We start from the raw sequence: 22,312 nt of genomic DNA, 5'->3' as shown, positions 1-22,312 counted from the left end.
GACATCATTAATAAGCATACTAGGTGTGACGTTTATATTGAAATCGCGCGGTAGTGCCATCACAACAGCGAGGAACTGTGCGCGTTAATCAGTAATACCGTGCTCGTAGAAGTCGGCCTCTGCGTAGCAGAACCAAGCTTCGATAATGTACGACCAAAAGGGCATCAGCTAAACGAGGGTGGTGTAAGGGTCTTGACCTTAAGTGGCCTAGGAGTCCATTCTGTCATAGCGAATTTATAGTATAGGGACAAAAGAGAAAAAACATTCAAAAATACGAAAAAATATCACGGTGTATAAAAAATAAAGTAAAGCAATGATATATGAATTTTCGAAAAGGAGAAGACTCAAAGTTTATGGGTTGGTGTACCAGATCATGTCAGGCTCATCAATGAAGATGTCGCAATTATTGTAGTTTGACAACACTTTACCCAGCTACTGAATCGTGCCAACCCAGTGAAATCAAAAGTCAGAAGCGAGGAGGTTCGAAGATATATTTGATGGGTTATCAATATATCGAGAAGTGGCTGATCTAAATTGGTTAGGCATTGCAGGAGGAGTTGAGCACGGCATTCCCACTCGTGATCTGGTGCGGATGCATGTGCGAGCGCCTCCAACCAGGTGAGTTAGTTAAAACTAATGTGGTCAGCATCAAATGTCGAAGACTTACAAAGCTATTGATTTTGAGGATTTATTTATCACTACAGTATCATACCAGAATTTAATGGGCTGATTTCGGAATTCGAGGTCGAAGCAGCAAGTCCTTACTTTAAGCATGAAGAGGATATGCAAGAATGAGTTCAATTGAGAGGGACCAAATTGGTGAGAGTTTTTTCTGGTCTATATTATGAAAATAGACTTAGATGCTTAGATCTACATTCATTATCTCACCACAAGTCACGGAGTGGTTTAATGTTAGGTTCGCGTATCTTAAACAGTGAGCTCAGTATCAACATATCGTATATCTTCTATCCAGGACAGATAATCGGAAAGAACACTGTAAAAAGGTTCAAATGCTGAGAGCAAATCTTTTATGTCAGGATTCCCGTTTCCTTCATGGAGTAGTGAATTACTGGAATTCTCTACTAGAACCCGTAATATAAGCAACTCCTTTTGAGCTTGAGTCTTTACAGCATTAAAAGTTTCAGGGATTATTATAGATTGAGTTACATCCTATCATTACTCCTGAAAATTGAAGATAATTTGTCTAATTGGGTTGCTCAATAGACACTGTGCTATTATAGTTGGTGTCATGACGAACTAAATCCGGCTTCATGGTGAAAAGACTACCTAGACAGCAGTAAGGTTACTTCAAGAGCCCTAAAGTAATTATTTCACCTGTACTTTCGACCACAGATGCTGAATATCTAATTGAAGGTCACTTGCAGGGTCGAAGCAAAAAAGCGGTAGCTATAAACATTTCGAAGAATGAATACGTCTTTCCTTTTTGACGAGGAGGCGTATGAGAAGATTTCTGAAGTTAAAAAACCAATATTTGTATTCGACTGGCTGTGTTCACTTGAAAAACGACTAGTGGCAGAAAATAGACAGGCTATCAAGGAATGCCAAGAAGATCTTGTGCAACAACTGTTGTCTCACCTGACTCACGCTCCTGGACGGCCAACACACAAGCTTTTGGGCCGTTGTTTTGCAAACCTATTTTTAGTGGGAGACTCGCTTTTGCTTTATACAGCAGTAAACACATGTAATGCGCTCTTAAAATCTCGAGATGATGGACTTGCTTGTATCAATAGTCGTCTAGCCGCACTTAGCTGTCTGGGAGCCATATACAAACGCCTTGGACGTATGATAGGTCGGTCTTTTGAAGACAGCGTTATCATAATGGTGAAGTTGATCAAGCAGGTAATATAACAATACGTTTTATTAGTTTTCACTGACATCCCAATATATCAGATGTTAACCTGACTAAAACTTATACCGTCAATCTATTTTTTTTCTTTACTTCAGACATGACATTTTGATTAGAATTCTGAAACTTGCCACTTTATTACTGGATAGGTGTTCTTGTGATAAAATCTGAAGTGTACAACTCTTATCCAGTTTGTAACTACAGGATTCATAATATTATGTACTGTGATTTCGCTGCTTGATCACCTAAATTTCAGCCCTTGGGTTTGAAAAATTCCCCATCTGGTTCTTAGCACTCAGCTAGTATACTTAGTCACTGCAATCCTCATTAGCACCGGCAACGGTCTTGTTTCACCATACAGGCTCTTTTATTCTCCGAATTCCTGCTTGACATCGAATGACTGGGTCCTGATTATTCTAGCCAAGTAGAGCCCCCTAGGTCTACCAGCAAAATATGGTTGTTTACATGCCTATAGTGCATTTCTTGTTGCCCTATTGTACCATAAATTCTTGTGTTACGAATGAAATAAACACTTTCAAGCAATCATCCCTAAATACTTTAAACCCAAGATTCTGGGATTCTTAGACAGAACATCAGAAGGTCAACCACTTTTAAAGCATGCAGTTAAATTTTGGTTACACTTTCCACATGCATCCGTTTATATCTAGAAAATGAATGGAAATATGCCTTTTTGTTACCGAGTTTGGATAGACAGGATGGGTTAAATGGTTTTAAAACTAACCCCATTATGTTCTTTAAAGTAATTGACAACAAGAGTAAGTGATAAAAACCAGAGATTTTGAGAAAAGTCCCCTGATAGTCTCGAATCTAATTTTAAAAAATTCAATTCAGGTCTAGTTTGATAAAAGCAGTATTTCGTTCCAAAATCATATGACCAAGAAATACATTCAAAGTCCTAAGGTCTTTTGCTAATCTATCAACTGAACTATCAACATCGGCTTATCATATTTTTCTGAGTAATAAAAAAAACCTACAAGTTCATTACACAACAAAGTGCAAGGTTTTAGTGGGGTGTATGTCCGATTATTGTCAAAGTTGGAGTTATTTAAAACTTTCGACTTTGAAAATAGGTCATTCGCACTTGTTGATCGAAACTTTTCTAGTAAGTCCTCTTTTTATGAAAGACTCCAAGCAATATGGTATGCAAGACCAATAACTAGGGAGACAGTTATTTTGTTAAAAAATTGGTTGCAAATCAACTTTAGCTATCACCACAATGCTGTTGATGTCGCTATCTCATTTCCATACATTCGTTTCTCTTCTGTAAATTGAGACGGCAGAAATATATTCTACAAAATACTTTGGATGGTTTTTTTTCGCTACATTTGTATAGATTAACTACTGGAGTATGAAGGCTAACTTCAAAATCGTATACTAATCATCTCAGAACGAACCTATTTGTGATGATTGTGTTATTATTTGAACACCGTAGTTCAGTCGTCCGGTTTCATACATAATAACCAAACACCCTACTGTATGCACAGCTCTTCAGTATTTTAGTAGAACCATTTCAAATGAACGTTAGGGAATGGTATTCATGAATGTTATTGTATTATTCATAACCCCGTAAAAGTATTTCGTAAGCTAGAATTAATTTTCAGCTATTCTCATTTCTGGCATCTGACTCATCTTTTGCATTCTATTTTACAAGGTTATGAATATGATTCATTCTACTAAGATTGTCAGTATCTAAATGTCCTAACTGAATGATTAGAATAACGTATGCTAACAATCTGGGCTACGCTGCTAATTATCAGACAGTTTCCGATATGTGGTTTGTCGGGTAATTCGCCACTTTTAGATTGTAAACCTTCACAATTACTGGTGATTATGGAGTAAACTTCCAAGTCGTAAAACTGTTAAGTTCATTTCTTGTATTAGCGATAGAAAGCTGACTTCTAAAATCCTTAACAATGAGTTAAAAATACCTGATTCCTAATCTGGACATATTTTGCTATTCTATTGTTTGAAGCATCATTTATTATGGATAAAATTTTAAAAATTTCACATTTTATTCTTGCTAATATATAAATAGTTCATTGCGAAGAATAGATAATTTAATTTGTAACTTCTTTTTTAGTCTGAGTCACTAGTTCGGTGTGAAATTATGAATACATTGTGCAGTTTGGTTGAAGGTGTTGGTTCAGCCAGTATTGTGTGTCACAAGGAAATATACAAAGCGGTGAAAATCTGCATGACGGATCGAGTACTTTATGTGCGTGTTGCTGCAGTGAAAGTGAGTCAACTTACCATTGATGTATGTTCCATATTCGACAAAAATGTCCAAAATATATTTTTGCTTACTCTGGCCTTTTTGTATAATATCGGATTATTATTACATATTAATTATATACTGTGGAAAAATATGTACAAAGTATTTGAACGTAGGTATTTTATTTACAATATTCTCATAAGTTTAAACCATACATGTATCGGGAACTTTTATTAACGAGTATTTCCATCCATTTCACTAAACATATGGTTGTGGTTGTAATGAATTTTAAAGGATTGATGCATTAATCTGAGTTAATTCAGCATGAGTTTACAAATCAAAGTTCTTCAAATCACACGTCATCTTATAAGTGCCGTTTTTAGAGGTAGCGTTTGACTTGTAATAATTTCTCTCTTGTAAAAGTTTTCCTGGCATAGTAGTCAGTTTCAAAGATAAAAGCACCATATGGTTGATTTGTATCATTGAATGTCCAGCAGAATTTATCACCTTCGTCACTTTTACTGCTATTGAGTGTGTAACAGAAACGTGTCACTTGGCGGGCGGAAGGGGAAACTGTGGGACGTAAAACACAGGACCGATACTGTTTATGGATACAGTCTTGTTCTGTAAACGTTTTGACTCTGTTGCACGTGATACTTTCGATAAACTTTACTCAATATTATATATGCAATTCCACCTCTCTAACATCTCATGGGTTTTTACTTCATTTCCCATTCTTCATGATATCCGCCTACAGTTTCCAAACCATCTATTGCGTCCTACTTACTCATTCAGTTTTTATTATTTCCGTAACCTTAGTGTCTTTACTTCCTGGTTGACCATTCTCATTCAATTCATACCAACGCATTAGAAGCTACTGTAAGTTTGTGTCTGCGATGCATGGATGGATCCAATTATGCAACTCGACTTGAAACCGCACGTACTTTGGGCCATTTGTTAGCAAAAACTCAGCGTAAGGGGGTTGCCGATACAGGATCTGATGCATCCAGCAGTGGAACAGTTGGAACGTCCAGTAAGTTTTTTATGTAGCGTTTTTCGTGGAACTATTTTTTCCCCATAATTTCTTACTAATTTTTTTCTTCCAAGTTGTCCAGAAAAAGTCATTTCATGAAATTTCCTACTCGTAATATGAAACTTTTCTCAATGTTACTGAGGTTTGATGACTCAATGTTGAAAAACTTTTTGCGAAAACCATACTTTCGTAGAGTTGCAATACATTTATTTATAAGATCAACTTTAATCCACTGTGATGCAGTACGAACGCAATTTCATTGAGATCGTCTTTATAATTCCGGGTACTATCTTTAATCCTGATGTGATAAACGTGATTTAAGACGTATTACGTAGTCACTTGGTCTCATAAGTTACTTTGTATCATAATCCAACTGTAGTCTCATTAAATATGGATTATTTACTACCTTACGTAAGTGTTTTCTGGTTAGTTATCGGAAACAGGAGATTTATAAACTACAACAACTACCAGACACACTAGTTGTTTGTTTTGTTTGATTGTATTTAGTTATTAAAAAATTTTCATACCTACCCAGTAGGTTCAATTTAAATCTGTTAAATAACAATTCATATATCTACCAAGACTTGTGAAGATTGAATACTTTGCTACCGAGGTTACGTCTACATTTTGACCGTTTATACTTGCTGGTATTGTTAATGGTTAGTCGACATTTCTTCACGATAAGTCCGAAAAAGTGAAAAAGGCATTTGAATCTCAATGACCATAACTATTCATGTATCGTAAGCTATTAGCACTTTCATAAGAGAAATTTTTCGCTATTCATTCCATAAAATATAGAAAAATGTTTTTTATATATATATATATATATCCCTGTCATTATTTATTTATTTGAACATAAATATTGGTACAAGGTGGCACCAGAGATGTATGCGCCATACATCCCTGTCATAATATCTGGCTAATAACATTTATATAATCAAGCTGACTAGAATATCCAATCAACCTTGGTCAGTTGCAGTCCAAGAAATTAACGTAAAGTTTGATTCTTCCAACTCATAATATCAATTATCTTCAGATAATTGTATATCTATGCACACATGTTGAAATAGTAGTGTTGTGCCTACGAAAATTCTATACCAGTTGCTTGTTTTGACAAGAGGAGTCAAATGGAGTAATTAATGATATGTATATATATATCGCTTCTAACTGAAGTTGTATAAATTTATAGTAGAAAATCTGAGTAGTTTAGAGGCAAGTTGAGAAAAAGGCATATGTTGTAGCATCACCACATAATTGTATGATACAGTACAATCTTATGCAGTTGTTATACTAACGTCTTATATTAGCTATGAGAAAAAGACGAATGTATGCGTAGTTATATTTTTGAACATACATATGTACACAACACTAACAAATAAAAATACCTCAGAGGGGGTTTTGTGGAAAATTTAGTATTTTCACTGTCGAAATTATGAGTCAATTGAAGCTAGACCACTAGGGAAAACCTGGAAGCACTGGACGGCCGTTTCGTCCTATTACGGGACTCCTCAGCAGTGCGCATCCACGACCCCGCACTCGCGAGATTCGAACCCAGGACCTACCAGTCTCGAGCCAGAGCCCTTAACCGATAGACCACTGAGCCGGCATCTAACGGTGTTAATGTCTAACTTCAACCAATCCACGATTTTGAGCGACCGTTCACCAATTGTCTTCAGTGAGTTGATATCTCTACAACAGACTTGGTAGAACTCTGCGAATAGAATGTGGTTAATTTTTCAGATACTACTATTCTTTTATGATAGATTTATTGTTATCAAATCGGGCATTGTTATACTGCGTTAATACTTTTGAATGATGCACTATAATTCATCCATTGTAAATCCGATAAATCATACAATACGGTTAAGTCAAAGCAATCTCTTCAGTTCTTTTTTGAACTTCTGCCTTTGATATGAATATTTTTTAGAGGAACGTATTGAAATTGCAATAAAAACACTTTCAAATATAACTTGACAATATTAATTAAGTATATCTGATGTTTAGTGTTGTGTATTACCGTCCATTTTCATATCATTTTCTTTTGTTGCTATCGCTTTGTGATGCTCATATTTTAGCCTTATTATTTTTAAAGACGTTTTTTAATTAAAGAAGTGTTTACATGGTTGTTGTGTTATTTGTCTTTCTTTTTTTTGCAGATAATTCGCGGAGTAAACCTGTCTCACTTACAGATACACTATCATTATTGTCGTCAGGATTTTTGAAAGGTCCAGGTGGGTTTTTAAAAGGTACCAGTGCTACTGATATGATTAAAGGAACTAGTCCAGTTAATCGAGAAGTTCGTGTTGGTGTGACTTATGTAAGTATATAAAGCGTGATGTTAATATCATTATTTATATGGAAATAGTTTCTTTTTTGCTAAAGACTTTTATTTAGTTAAGCTATTACATTATTCCGTTTAAGATCTTTATGTATTTTAGAATTACCTTTTTATTCAGTCAGCTATACAAGCTACTGTATTATTTAAAAAGCTTTTTCAATGCAGCTAAATCGTTCGGTCGTACGAAGTACATATTTGTGCACTCAAAATTTATTTGCATGAATATGAACTAAATTGTTGGAGAGACTCAGAAAATTCATCGGAAAAAGCCCAAAGGGACCCTTAAAACTCCAGGAAACATTTTATCCAGTCATCATTAAGTAGAAGTTTCTTGAACACATCAAGAAAGCGAAGAGTCGCGTGTCACATTTCCTATTGGATGATTACCTATCCTGCCACTCTGTTTAGCAGAGTTTCAGAAGTTTCCAGAAGCCAAAGGCCGTCTAAAATGTCATAAATACCTTCAATTTCCTGTACATAAACTGACCTTGAAGCAGTGAATGTTTTTTATTTTAATACCACCGTTGTTTCCAAAATACCTCAATTCATTAATGTGCACATCTTTTGATGTATTCAATGAATTGTACATGAGTTCAGATTCAGTTCTCGATATAACTATCGTTATCAAGTGCTTGTTGCACAAGTTAGTAGTTATCTAGACTCAGTAGCTTAGTGGATAACACGATTGGAGTCTGGAGCGAAAGGTATCATATTCGAGTCCAGATGTGAACACCCATCCAGTTGACGAGTCCCATACAGGACAAAAATCGCGTCCTTAATTCCGTGGCTAGCCAGTATCCAAGTTTACTAATGATTGATATCTATCTATATCAACAGACATTAGGAATTAATATCTTTCCTCCCTGCCCTTTCTTTTATTTTCCAACCACTGCTGAATAAACGTCAATTAGCGTTGATTAAAATGACCTTTAAAATGATTTACACTTCGTTGATGTGTTAATTAGCCAATTTGCTTTTATCTTATTTTGCAGGCCTACATTGAATTTATTGTCGAAATGGGGCCATTGTGGTTTGAAACTAATCTATCAACTATACTGACACATTTGATGAATCTTTTATTAGTTCCACGTGCTACACCAACTCATGTCGAGGCTATATATGCACGTCAGTGTATACAATATCTATTGGGTACTGTATTTCGACATTTATTGTCTGAATCAATTCAATTAGTTGCGATTAGCGAATTGATAAAGATATTGGTATATCATTTACAGCATTTACAAAATCTTCATGTGAATGAATATTCAATGAACGATAGTGATGTATTTCAACAGATATTCTCTTCATCTTCTTCCGTAACACTTACTCCCAATAATAATGGCAATATAAGTGAATCATCAGATTCATTGCCGAATGATATTTTCAATGAGACTGGTGTCAGCATAACACTTGGGGATAATCAGACAACTAGTAATGTGCATAATTTGGACAGTGTTGTGGAACCGGATAGTGGAAAAGTGAAACGCGGAATTGGGCGTCAAGTGGCAACAGCGACAACAACGACAACAGCTACTACGGGTGGTAGCAGCTCCCGTTCTAATCGAGAACAACAGCATCAGCACTTAGTTATTTGTGTGTTAGATATAATTAGTCAACTAATTCGTTGGTTAGATTCACTAGTTGGTAAGCACTTTTATCTACAATTTTATTCTGTAAACGCTTATTTTATTAGATTTTTCGAATGCTGTATTTTAAGTTCTAGTTCCATTCCATTTTATCTTTATTCAGCTCATTTACTATGTACAGATTAGTGTACTTGGTTTCCGGCAGCGCTCTAAGCGTGTAGGCTAGTGTTATTATTTATTCGTCTACCCATACTTCAGTAGGTGGAGTGAGGTTTGAACGTGCGACTTTGTTTGGAAGCCAGACGCCTTAACCATTAAGCCAAGATTACACTTCCGTCTGGATCCCACCTTTGTAAACCCTTTGTCCATGGACTTTGGATTTTGTCATTCAGGAATTTGATTCATGCTAGGTTTTTATTGATTAACTAATTTCCTAACCAATAATCCTTTGAGATATTTATATACCCGTTTTCAAGTACCATTAGGAAATACTATCCGGTTTCATAAATCACTGTTAAGCGGAGGAAAATGTGAATTTTATGATCTTGTGGTTGAAGTTAAGTCCTAAGCCCATTCAGTTACACCTTTCTTTGATCTGTAGCTTTTAATTGATAGTTTATATGTATTGGTTGTTTGAATCTTCCAATCGATGTTTAGGACTGCAGCTGACCAGTCTCTTTTGGCACACGTACATCCTGTGCGGATTACCTCGATATTGCTACTAAGTCACAAGCATTTTTAAGTAGAGATGGATGGTGGTTGGCAGTTGAATCCAGGGTGCACGTTCCGTCCTATGTGGGGTTCGTCGATTAAATGCATATACATCTTAGTGTGAGTATTCACATCTGGATCCGAACCCAGTATCGGCCGCTCCAAACTCCAACCGTATTATCCACTGAGCTACTGAGCCCAGATAGCCACCGGCTTGTGTAATGGAGTGAATTTTGCACAATCTATTGGCTATCTGGTCTCAGCAGCTGAGTGGATACTACGGTTGGAGTTTGTGGTGCCCGCAAAAGGGTTCGTGTCCAGATGTGAATACTCACACCAAGAGGACACTGTAGCCTTAAGTTGTAATCCCACATAGGATGGAGCACGCACACCCTGGATTCAACTGCTAACCACTATCCATCTCCTGAAAGGTCAGAATTTATTTTTCTCACTTCCATCTAGAATATTGACCTACATTATTTGCCTGTAGGTGTTACATTTCTTCAAAGAAATACAATAACGTTCTTATCAATTTCTGATTCTTAAGTAGTTGTTAATGTGATATCAAGTGCGGTATTTCTCTGTTCATTCACAGTTTTACATTAATTCATATTTTGTTTTCAAATTATAGTTCAACTTGTAGATCAACCCACTCAACTAACTGATGTACTATGCACATGTTTATCACATCCAATACAGGCGGTTCGTTTAGCAGCTTCATCGTGTTTAAGACAGTTAGTAATTGTTGTACCAAGCCAACGCATCCCTTTATTAAATAAATGTTTACACTGTTTACAACAATCTCATAGATATAGTGCTGAAACACTTTTAGGCGTTACTTTTGGCATAACTGGACTTCTAGCTGGGGTTAATTATTCTATTCTTGGTTTGCCGAATAATATGCCGGATCAAGTTAGTTTATTGTCATTTTATGTATGTGGATTTTATTTTGTTTATGTGATTAGTGTACTGATAGACAGTAGACTTGTTGTTTTTAAATGATATTTGGTGTTAGATTGATAATTTCGATAATAGTCGAAAATGAATCAATCACACTGACTTGGACTATATTGCTTTTAATAAGAAACTGGTATTCTAAAATGACTTTTTGGTTTTATACTGTTAATAAGTACACTTTCGACACAGGGAAACATATATTGTAGCGCATCTATTGCATTTTGTCAGCTATTGAACGTATGAACTATTTTGTATGGATGCGAAGCACTTTCTCGACTGTAGTTTGTGAGAAACATGCATGCAATAATTCATGTTATTGGTATAAATAATCATAAATACCCTCAACAATTACAGAAGTTCCAGTTCTATAGGAACGGAATAAGTGAGATAATAACTTAACCACAAAGAACATTCGCAAGTCACTCTCAATAGAGAAAAAGAACTGACATTGAAGTAACGCTGATGTATTTCAAGCTACTATAATACACTTAAACGGCTTTAAGTGGTAGGGTTTCGAAAATTTTTTGGAATAGTGTCTAGAGTAACCAGCCAAACTTCAATAATAGCGATGAAATATGTATAAAAAACTCAACGAACCTCACTGAAAAGGATGGCAATACAATTTAGTTAATGACAGGGGAAATAATGAAGAACATATGTGAGGGCTATGGATAAAGATGGTCTAAACGGTCCAAAATGGACAGTGGGAGTTAGGTAATGTCGGGCAAAAACAGGTACACCACAACCACATTTTGCTACCAAGCAAATGCTTCAATCAGTTTGTACTATCGGTCGATTGCCATAAATATTGTTTCGAACTTAGTAAATGACTCGTGTTAGTTATGTGTATACGTACGTATGATACTAGCAAATAATCTGAGGTCAACATTTGTTGATTTTTCGTTCATATTTATAGTGTCTCTTTTCGGTAGAATTCCTTTTTTTCTTCCAATGCATATACTACTACTATAAATATAATTGAACAGGCAAACATGGCAAAATGGTAACTAAAGGAGAACTCCTGTTGATTTTAGACTTTACGGACATGATTTTATGTGAATGTTAAATTACCAAACAAGTGCAACAGTCTCTTAGTAATTGATTCATATAAGAGCTCATTTTATCCTCTTCAAATAGAAGTTTAACAAGTACATTCTTTTCAGGCAGTAATTAGTATTAACATCTCATTTTTTGACTTAGTGTTTACTTACAAGGTAGTCATCGTATATTAAAGTTTTATTATTTTACACCTCACAACCATACTTTAAAGTATACTTTGTTTTTTTTAAAGAGTTTTAGCTGAACTTCCTCAGTAAGGTATTAGGCAAAGACTATTTGAAATGTTTATATTGACCAATTTAAAATGTAAGCTAAGCTAATTTATTTTCATATCTTATGATTTGAAGATGAATGTGTGATATGTTAGTGGTAATTTTACTATAGGTGATTAAAAAGAATATGCAAACATGCTCCTAAATTGTTTGAAATCTTCATCTAAATACAAAATTCAAAGATGATAGTGAATTAATTATTGAGTAGAATATATTTCTTCAATGTAATCATCTGCTATCTGAAGTTACAGACTATTGCAAATTTATCAGTGAGACTATAATTTATGGACAACTTTTGAGTAACGCCAAAGTGGTCTTGAGAATGTCCACCTACTCACTAGGGTTAAATAAGCGTTATAAATTAGTGTAAGGAATTAGAATTAGTATTTACAGCTGGATGTTAGGAATTAGATTCAGGGTTTTTAGCTATAATGCCAAAATAGTATTCAGCCAAATAGATGAATGATTTTTCGCATCAAAATCCAAGACTTACTGTCTGATTGGCTCTTCCACAAGTTATAGTCTCTCCACTTTTTCATTAATCAAGTTGGCGTCATTGGCTTTTAGTAGTAAACTTAATTTTTGTGATTGACTTCTTCAACAGGATTCTTATGATTTCCACTAGTTTGATAATTCTATACTAACATTTTTTCCATTTAGTTGTTTAGTTTAGCTGAAGAGCTTCTACGTGCAGCCAATCAAAATAGCCGATTCGCATTAGCTCGTACTCAAAGTGGTTGGAGTTTATTAGCTGCTTGTATAACTCTTGGACCAAAAGTTGTTAAGCCTCATTTACCTAGAGTGTTATTATTTTGGCGTAATGCATTTCCACGCAGTTTACGTGAGTTGGAAGCGGAGAAGCAGCGTGGTGACGCTTTTACTTGGCAGGTATTTTGGCTTTCTCATTATTTACATGGTTTTTTAAATTAAGCTTAAAAGTGTATCAAGTTATGAATATGGTGTTTTAACTGCTTTGAAAAATGAACAGAGATTCAAGTTATGTTGCTTGCCAATGAAGGCTTTTGTCGTAACACCTCACTTGTTAAACCTTTCTTTAGTCTTCTTTCTATAATAGCTGTCTCTCTTCTGAGGTCATACTGTTTCCTAACATCAGTTATAAATCAACCTTCATTATCCCGTAACTTGATCATTCTGGCTGTTCCTCTAAATAGTTGTATGTAGTACAATGTTGTATTATACATTTGTGGGCTTAATTAATTGAGTGCGAAGTTAAGCGCTTTAATTCACCTCGAGTAAATCAGGTACATGAGTATTCTTTTTCCATCTTTTCTCATCTTGATGCGTATACAAATCTCTTAACGCTTGTTTTCGACTCTTCCAGTAACCAAATAGATCAGATAATTATCGATTTTAGGTGTAGTGTAGAAAAACGCCATATTTTCTGATGACATAATAAAGCACCAAGTACCTGTTTGTACACTCATGCTTTTACCGCACTGTTTGAATGAGGTCCGACGATAGTATCCAACTGCTCACATCAAAATAGATGAAAAAAGGTTAAATAGTAAAGTCATTTATTCACTAAACCATCTTTCCACTATTTGTTTTGGGTTTTTTCAACAATGTATATAATTAGGTTATCATCATCTGAAAAGTCATTCGTATACTTGATACTACTGCCTAATGACTAAATAAATAAATGATTTGCACCGTTATAGTTCATTTCTCCATGTATACATATCCTCTTGATTGATACATTTTGATCTTATTTACTTCCTTTTTCTATTTAATCAATTCAATAGCTACATAATTTGATCATATTTTTATTGATTTAATTTACTTTTTCTCTAATGATAGTTTAGTTTTTTAATTTTTCCATAATAAAAATAATATGATGAGTTAAATTTAATTGACAATGTAATTCTCTTTTTAAAAATTAACTTTGTTTAAAATTGATTGGCAATTTTATCTGTTTATTTAAATTGTCTCTACTTTCGTCTACTTCTCTATGGTATGTTGGTTGTTCTGAGTGTTGTACAATTTTTGTACATTCTGTGTGTGCGTGTGTGTTTGTTTCTACATACATTTATCCTAGAATTCATTGGGGTGGCTAGTCTTTTTTTGATTCGATTAAATATCTATAAATTAGAAAAGTAAATTAATTGACAGAAATATTTATTCTGCAATTGCACAGCTGTATAATATATATAAGCAAAGATAGATGGTGGCTAGCGGTGGAATGCAGGACGCGCGTTTTGTCCTGTTTGGGACCCGTCAGCTCGATGCACTTGCATCCCAGAGTTGATGTTTACTCCAGGATTCGGACTCAATATGGTTCGCTTCAAACGCTATCGCGTTACCCACTTACTCCTAGAGTGAAGATCAACTCTGGGATGCAGGTACATCCGGCTGACGAGTCCCAAACAGGACGAAACGTGTCATGGATTCCATCGCTAGCCATCATCCATCTTTGCTTGTAATGCTTGTGGCTCAAGGCAATATCGAGGCAGTACGCAAAGGGAGCACATATGCCAACAAGAGACTGGTCAATCGCAGTCCTAAACATCAATGGGAAGATTCAAATAAACAATGCAAAATGAAGTTATAATATAGCTTTGTTGTAAGCCACCGGTTACGTCAATCCCTAACTAAATTGTACTATGTTTTAGATACTGAACATTTGTTTCATATTTGTTTTCTGGGTGCGCTCATTTGAAGCAATATGCTATGATTATATCGATTCTCAGAAGTATCTAACTTGTTTGAATGAATGAAAATTTGTCCTGGTAAGTGGACAGACTCTTGATGCTTACAATTAAAGCAACTCTTTTTTGGAAGGTTTGCATAATTTGGATTAAGAATGATGCCATTTGGGGAGCTGAAAATACGCTAACTGCTCAAATCACTGAGTAAGATGTATGGTATAGTTTCTACGCTAGTGTTTTCCGGCTTTATCATTGAGAGTAGATCATACAGGGCAATTTAAATAACTCATTTTACTAAGGAAACCATACTAGAATTTCATAATAGAAATTCATCTAGATGTATGTCGTTCTCATCTCAGATTGTGGAAACTGTCCAAATGTTTCTACTTTATTTGTTATACTATTGACTAGTTAACCATCGCTTTTCCTTTTGAGTAAATAAATCTTTTCTCTCATATATTCTGAAATGATTTTTTAGATAAATTTTAATTGTTTCTTTCTTTCCAACTGATAAACCAAAATTATTAGATAACATCAAAACTAGACTTCATACTAAGATTCGATAGGAAAAAAATCATTTGGGCGGAATAGACTATTGCATTAGTCGTAAATCAATTGTACTTCATATGTAGTCATGAGCATTGATCTGGTTAATGTTTTCATATTAATTGTTCGTGTTTGTGATTTTGATGATTGTCTTTGTACAGCAATTTCAAACTGATCTATTTTTATGAGTTAAATCTCGTTATATCAGTATTGTTAGGTGAATTCTATTTTTGTAGGTGCTTTTCACCGTTCTTTTCTACCTACTTTATTTCTTATCTTTTATGGATCGAGTTTGATCAGCACCAAAAAATTAGACAAATATAACATTAGTCACCACTCTATAATCAATCATTTGTAAATATTACCGGCCTACGGGAGCTCAGTTGCTGCCCAAATAGTTTAGTAGTAACATCTCAGACTGTGAAGCTAACTGATGTACGGTCGCATGCGAATAGGAGCATTAGTTCCTCCCAAGTTAACATACCTTATTGACAAGCACTCACTAGCACGAAATCTAAGTCAATACTGGATTTCTTGTCGACTACTTCCAGCCACTTAATATTTTTGTTAAATGTCTTTACTTATTACTTCGTCGTCTCTCTCTTTCACTTTCTATCTACTGTCCTCCTGCCTCAACTTCAATATTGTAGATCATGCTGGAATCTAGATCGGGTGCATTATGCTCTATACAAAGCTTTTTAGAATATTGTTCACCACAATTACTTACTGAAGATATAATTCATCGTCTTTTACCGCTTATTGAATGTTCATTAAATATGCTTGGACAAATGAATGATATTGTTCGAATTTATGGAAATCACTTAAAAATAATAACTGGTTTTATTCGATTACGACTTTATCGAATTTTACTTTTATTACCGTCTACAGCATACACTAGTAAGTTGACTAATTATTTTTAGTACATTATTATGATTATAGAAAATAGTGATTAATAGAAAATACTTTTTGCTTGTCTAATTATATATCCCATCATTTTCGAATTACAATTAACTTGCTAATGGGTTATTGGCTGACGGTAGTATTTGCTAATTGATTTATTCAATATGTCACATATGTAATGACCATGCATATGAATATTGCAATAAATGGTGGTAAATTTCCTAGGAGTATCATAGTTGGAAACCGAATCGGTACTTGTGTCGTACTCGACTCAAGTACACCAGCAGCCGTGCCAGTGTGTGTTTATGTGTTCAGAAAAGGTTGATGATCTACCTATTAATTTTTTCTTACTTTGTTGTTAATCTAAGATCCTTTTCACTGTTTCGTCTGTATTCCTGCAACCTACCATCCTTATTATGTTATCTTTAATTTTTAAAGCTCATTCCTCATTCGTTCAATTTAATTTAATTATTAAGCAAATTTTATTATTAATAATCGATAGCATAGACACATGATTTTCATGTTAATTGGTAGAGTTTACAACCCTGTGAAACTCTGATTCATAAAATGTTAATTGATCATAAGTGTTTTGGGTTATAATCACCGACATGATTGCATGTACACTGGTACATAACCTTACCTACTATTGAAATAAAGCAAGATTGATTGTCAACAAAATTCCATAATGATTTTGGTTAAAGTTAACATATAGTCTGTCTTACAATATCTAAGACATTTTCTGGACACCTCATTAAAGGAAACAACTTCTCTTGGAGCACTTCTAGAGTTACTACTGGTCCCAAGTTTGGGTAGAGGAGGAGGTTTGGGATGGGGTCATCAACCTTATCTCGTAGAAGGAAACCTTGCTAAAAGAATACGCTAAACAGAAATAATCACTCGGATAAGCAAGTAATAAAAGGATATATATATATGTTAAGTTGTTGGAGGTGCCTGATAAGAAACCGTAGTTCTGCATTTCTTGCAAGTTGTTGACACTCGTCAGCAAGGTCTCTTTACAATCTTGAGAGACCTGATGCTCTCAGTGGTATCCTACTACTCGTCACCCGGCTTCACAATCTGAAATGTTGCCAGTGAGCTCTTCAGGCTTCTGACGAGTGCCAACTAACAAGAAACCTAGGTTCACTGTTTCCAGCTGACTGTCTCCAGCCTCTTAACATCTCAAAATACTACACACAATGTCGAGTCGCTTATACTAGTGAGGATACTGAAGTTTGGTCGATAGAATTCAATCAACTCAGATGATTAGACGAATGCGACACTTTTCACTACTCAGTAATCAATCAATTGTAAGTATATATATATATATATATATATATATATATATATATATATATATATATATATATATATATCTTTTGGGATCAGTATCAATAAAAGTATTACTTTCTATTGATTTTGTGGATTAGCATTTATACATCATTTGTGGCAAACAAGCCTTAGTCAACAAGGTAAAATAAAATACACGTATGCATCTATATAACTTGATTTTATTCTTTCTTGCTTATTATTTGCATTCGTCTTGTTTAATTACTGATCTATTGATTTCGTTCAATGTGTTTTCTGTTTATGCTAATTAGTTTATTTGGTTTTCACTAGACATGTTAATGTTCATATAAACACTATTGCAAGAAGCATCATATGGTTGGTTATGCAATAGCTATCAAAGTAATATATTGCATGCAAATGTGTATTTATTCATCTCGTTCTCTCTCATGCTATATATATATATATATATATATATATATATATATATATATATATATATAAATTGAAGTAAACATGGTTTAGCAAAAAACATCATTCATACCTATGTATCTGCTTCTTATCACTACCACTTTTGTTTAGGATCATAAAGTTCAGCCATTTAGAATTATATTTGATACTGTGGTTTATTTATTGAGGTCATTTGATCACTGGCCTGAATCTCTATCCGATAATAAAGGTTTAAGTATTATTGTTGATCGTCAAATATTGAATGTTAATTATAGCTTATTAGCAAATCAGTACTCGCTCGACTATTTAGCTAAATTATTTTATTCAATTATTACGAACTGTATGCTTAATTTTATCTGACTCTACCTATTACACGTTTTATATCACTCAAGATAATGGACAATTTAACATTAAGACTACAATTGGTTAGGTATTCTATAAGTCATGGCATTTAGTAGTAAATATTCCATCTGAATAGTCTCATCAGTGTTTGTTTCTATTGGATCGTGCTGATAACCATCTCTCAAATGCTCGTCAAATTGTCATACTTAGTTTCTTCATGAATCTGATGAGATGTAAATCCCAGCATTATTGGAAATCACGAAGTTATGCGTGATCATACTGTATTATCTTGGTTTTTTGTATATAAACTAACCTTGAAACAAGGCTGCAGTCAAAATGCCTCGATTTTTAAGTTAATATAATAAATTTCAAGCATTTCGACCGTAGTTTCTTAATGTAAGTGCTTTTTAAAGTAACTCAGTGTTGGATAACCTATTGTTTGTGTGTGTGATTGTGTTAGTTTTTGTTTGAATAACAGCAATCACTTGTAAAGGATAAAATTTTCCATTCTAGTTAGTAGGGAATTGTAGAAAAGGTATAGTTATAATGTTACATTCTCTTTCGGGATTCACACTAACAAAGGAAATCCTGGTTATTCAAAGATTGATCCTGGATGAATTGTAATTATATATGATCTGAATGTAAATCAACATTGTGTACAGATAACAACTGAACTATTTGTAGTTGGAAGTTGAGAAACAGAAAAATGTGTTATTATTATAAGTAAAATAACTCATAATGTCATTGAATAAGAAAAAGAGAATTCAGCGAAGAAAATTTTCTTTTCGACGAAATCATTTACTTAAGCTGTACATTCGTATATATAGTGATATGGAAAATATATGTCTACAGGAGGCTAGAAAAGATTACATTATAAATTGATTCGACAATAAATAACAAATGAGGTGACGTACTAATCAAGGGGTAAGGAAGAAAATAATTTATGGGTCAGATAATAGTTCAATTGACAGATATGAAGAAAAGCGACAAACACAAAGGTCATAATAATAACATTTATTATCTGTCGCGCGCTAATTCGGATACACACACAAGATCAGAGCCACCTTTCCGAGTCTCGTATTGTGTGTGTGCAATATACTTTTAATCCATTGGTTAGGAATGCCTCATATTTTTAACTTCCATTTACCTTTCACATAATATAATGCTTTGTTTACTCATTTTTTTATTCCAGTAATTTTTTGTATTCAGTAGTGAGTGAAAAATTCTCATAGGACAATAAAATATAAAATTATCATCATATTTCATTATCTTAGAAATAAACACCCAATTATAGGTATAATTACCAAGTTTTTATTTGATAATTTTGAATAAATTGAGCATTGGGTAGCCACTTCTTCAGTGGCTTACACTGAGTCACGAAACGTCAGAAAATCTAATTTTTCTACTCATTGGGATATATATTAATTTAATATATTAATTTATTTAAAACAACCAATTAATTAAATTTTCTGAAAGAATGGGAACCTTTCTTTTTTTGGAAACCAATGATGTAACACTAACACATCTTTTTTCATATATTTATATATATAGTCTAATTATTGATTGTCAACATACAACGGCAACATAAATCCTTATTTCATTATACAGAAAAATTATGTCAGAGATTAGTTTTTTTGACAGAGTCTCAACTTGTCAGTTTTCCTTAAAAAAATTATTTATGTGAAATAAAATGATTATTACTAAAAGAAAATACAAAGTATTCTACAACAATTTGGATAAAGCAATGAGTAACAACTTCAAAATAATAATCCAAATATGTATTCCATATTAACTTCTTAAGGTTGAAATTAGACTTTGTAAATTGGCATTATGTATTCTCTTATATTCGAAATGGAGTAAACATTAGTTCTACGTACAATTCCATCACAACTATCCATCAAAATTAGAGGTGTCTCCCGCTGTTCTCCATTACTATTTTCGAACCAATAGCGCTTTTTCTCTATAAATCAAATAGGCTTTAGCTCATAAGAACCTGAAACTTAGTGGTGTATCTATGTAATATTCAATGCTATTTGTCAATATGGTTCTGCATTCCTAGTAAGTCCATTTAAAAGATAATAACCCACTTAGATGAAATCCTTGGTCAATCTTCCGATTGTTGACATTTTGATAGTTAATAGTTAAACTTAAATCTTTGAAGTGCTCTCTAATCTGCATTTAAAAGTATCTGACTATTCAAACTAAAACTGAGTTAGAATTTGATAGTCGATGTTGTTTGTAAGCCTTTGGAATAAGAATTTGCTGGTTTATTCTAGAGAACATAGAATGGTAAACACATCTCTGTTTTTTACTCAATTCAAGTTGCTAAAAATGTTAGTAGTTTTCACTACGGAACCCATTTCCTTCTCCTTTTTATAATCATACCATATACGTGAATCTGTCCTATCAATGGTTCACCAAATGAGATCTGCTTGAGTAGCTTCGAATTCGATAATATTTCTATTTTCATATTCATTAATTGGTTCACGTATACATGCGGACACATTAATAACACTTTACATTATCATTACATATCTGTCTGCTAATTTTTTTTCTTTCTTCTTGCTTAGTATAAAATATGTACTACTGAATTTTTGTCTTGCTTGCCTTTATAACTATTCTACTTCTGTGATAATCACTAGTAATATGTTGTTATCTATATTCTCATAATTCTACTTGGTAACAATCATGCTTGTTATAGTTCTCTAATTAATTTATGTAATTGTATGTCAAAAAATATATTGATCAATCATAATCCATTATATTCCCTTATCTTCACATTTTCAATGATTGTCTAAATAAGATCCATTTTTAATCTAAACTATGAAAAATCTATTGTTTATTGTGCATATTTTTATATGTTTACTGAATCCAGTATGTGAATAAGCGCATGTTATCATTCATCTTTATACCTGCATATTCTTAACTGAATACAAATGTCAGGCTTTAGTTCTAATGTACAGTAGTATTTATATTGCCTTTTTTTTTAGAAAAAAGGTAATAACGATCATCATTACTATGAATGATATAGATAGGTGTTATGATGACCTCTCGTTTTTATATAGAAAATAAAGAATTCACATTAATATTGACCTAATTTTGATCAGTTTATTTTTTGAACTATTTCCCGCTTATTATTGTTTATTACTGTGTGGCTGAACTAACAGTTTATAAAATTCTATTTTATGTGTTCAGATAAATAATAGTAATATTTTTAATACATTATTTACAGGTTCTTATAGCACAGTTCTACGTGAATTAGTAGCTGAATTCACGTTAACTGATAATATAGCAAATATAACAACATCATTATTGAAATCTTTAAGTTGTTCTGAAGATAGTGTCACACTTGGATCATGCTTACAAGATACAGATCAAAGATTATTAGAGGAACAAGTAAGTCAGTTTAATTATTATTTTGTATACATATAACTTAACTCAGAATTTTAACTTTTCCATTAATTTACGTCTTATACTTTATCGATGCTTTGTTTATTCTAATTCATGCTAAGCACTTGAAAAGATAAAAATTATGCCTCAGTAATTTTAACCAGTAGCCAATGGTTTTTAGACTTGAAATCTCCTCCACTTATCTCACTATGTATAGCCTCATTTATATCTTGTTTTAAGTTGTGTAGATTTCGATAGTGTAATAAGAAGACGACGATTATCAGGACTAAGTGATATATTAGTACAATACATTTCGAACAATCTGATCACACATATACTTGTTAAGAACATTCATATATAAAAATACATGGTCAACTAGACTGGAAATGGGAGGTAAGAGAAGACAATAATAATAATAATAATAATAATAATAATAATAATAATAATAATAATGCGAAAACAATTTAAAACCTAATCACTCTGAGTGATAAGCTAATATTACCAAGGTAGGTTTAAGGTGAGAGCAAAATGTTTTTGAATACACAAAGGGGGTTTGAATTTTCATATGGCTAAGGCCTCAATAAACCTTCGTATACGCCCTCTTACACTTTAACACAACACCACAAAAGCCGAGTTAAGATCAATCTTGTAGCCTGTTTCGATTATATGTTTGGCAAT

General features: G+C 33.5%; 1 protein-coding gene across 1 annotated transcript in view; it reads left to right on the top strand.

Moving 5' to 3' along the window:
- Positions 1-1,425: 1,425 nt before the first annotated feature.
- The window catches only part of Smp_148410 (hypothetical protein), a gene marked incomplete at both ends in the record, with an annotated part of 69,447 nt that continues 48,560 nt past the window's right edge, over positions 1,426-22,312 (top strand). Inside the window, 9 exons of the mRNA XM_018795777.1 lie at positions 1,426-1,860; positions 3,969-4,124; positions 4,920-5,073; positions 7,290-7,450; positions 8,464-9,115; positions 10,400-10,680; positions 12,717-12,944; positions 15,919-16,165; positions 21,477-21,640. Coding sequence (XP_018650055.1) covers positions 1,426-1,860; positions 3,969-4,124; positions 4,920-5,073; positions 7,290-7,450; positions 8,464-9,115; positions 10,400-10,680; positions 12,717-12,944; positions 15,919-16,165; positions 21,477-21,640 — 2,478 coding nt within the window. The remainder of the gene's footprint in view (positions 1,861-3,968; positions 4,125-4,919; positions 5,074-7,289; positions 7,451-8,463; positions 9,116-10,399; positions 10,681-12,716; positions 12,945-15,918; positions 16,166-21,476; positions 21,641-22,312) is intronic.

The sequence above is a fragment of the Schistosoma mansoni genome, chromosome 2 (genome assembly GCF_000237925.1).
Source record: "Schistosoma mansoni strain Puerto Rico chromosome 2, complete genome".
Lineage (NCBI taxonomy): Eukaryota > Metazoa > Platyhelminthes > Trematoda > Strigeidida > Schistosomatidae > Schistosoma > Schistosoma mansoni.
Note: the sequence above shows the minus strand (reverse complement) of the source record. Positions and strands in the feature narration are given on the sequence as shown.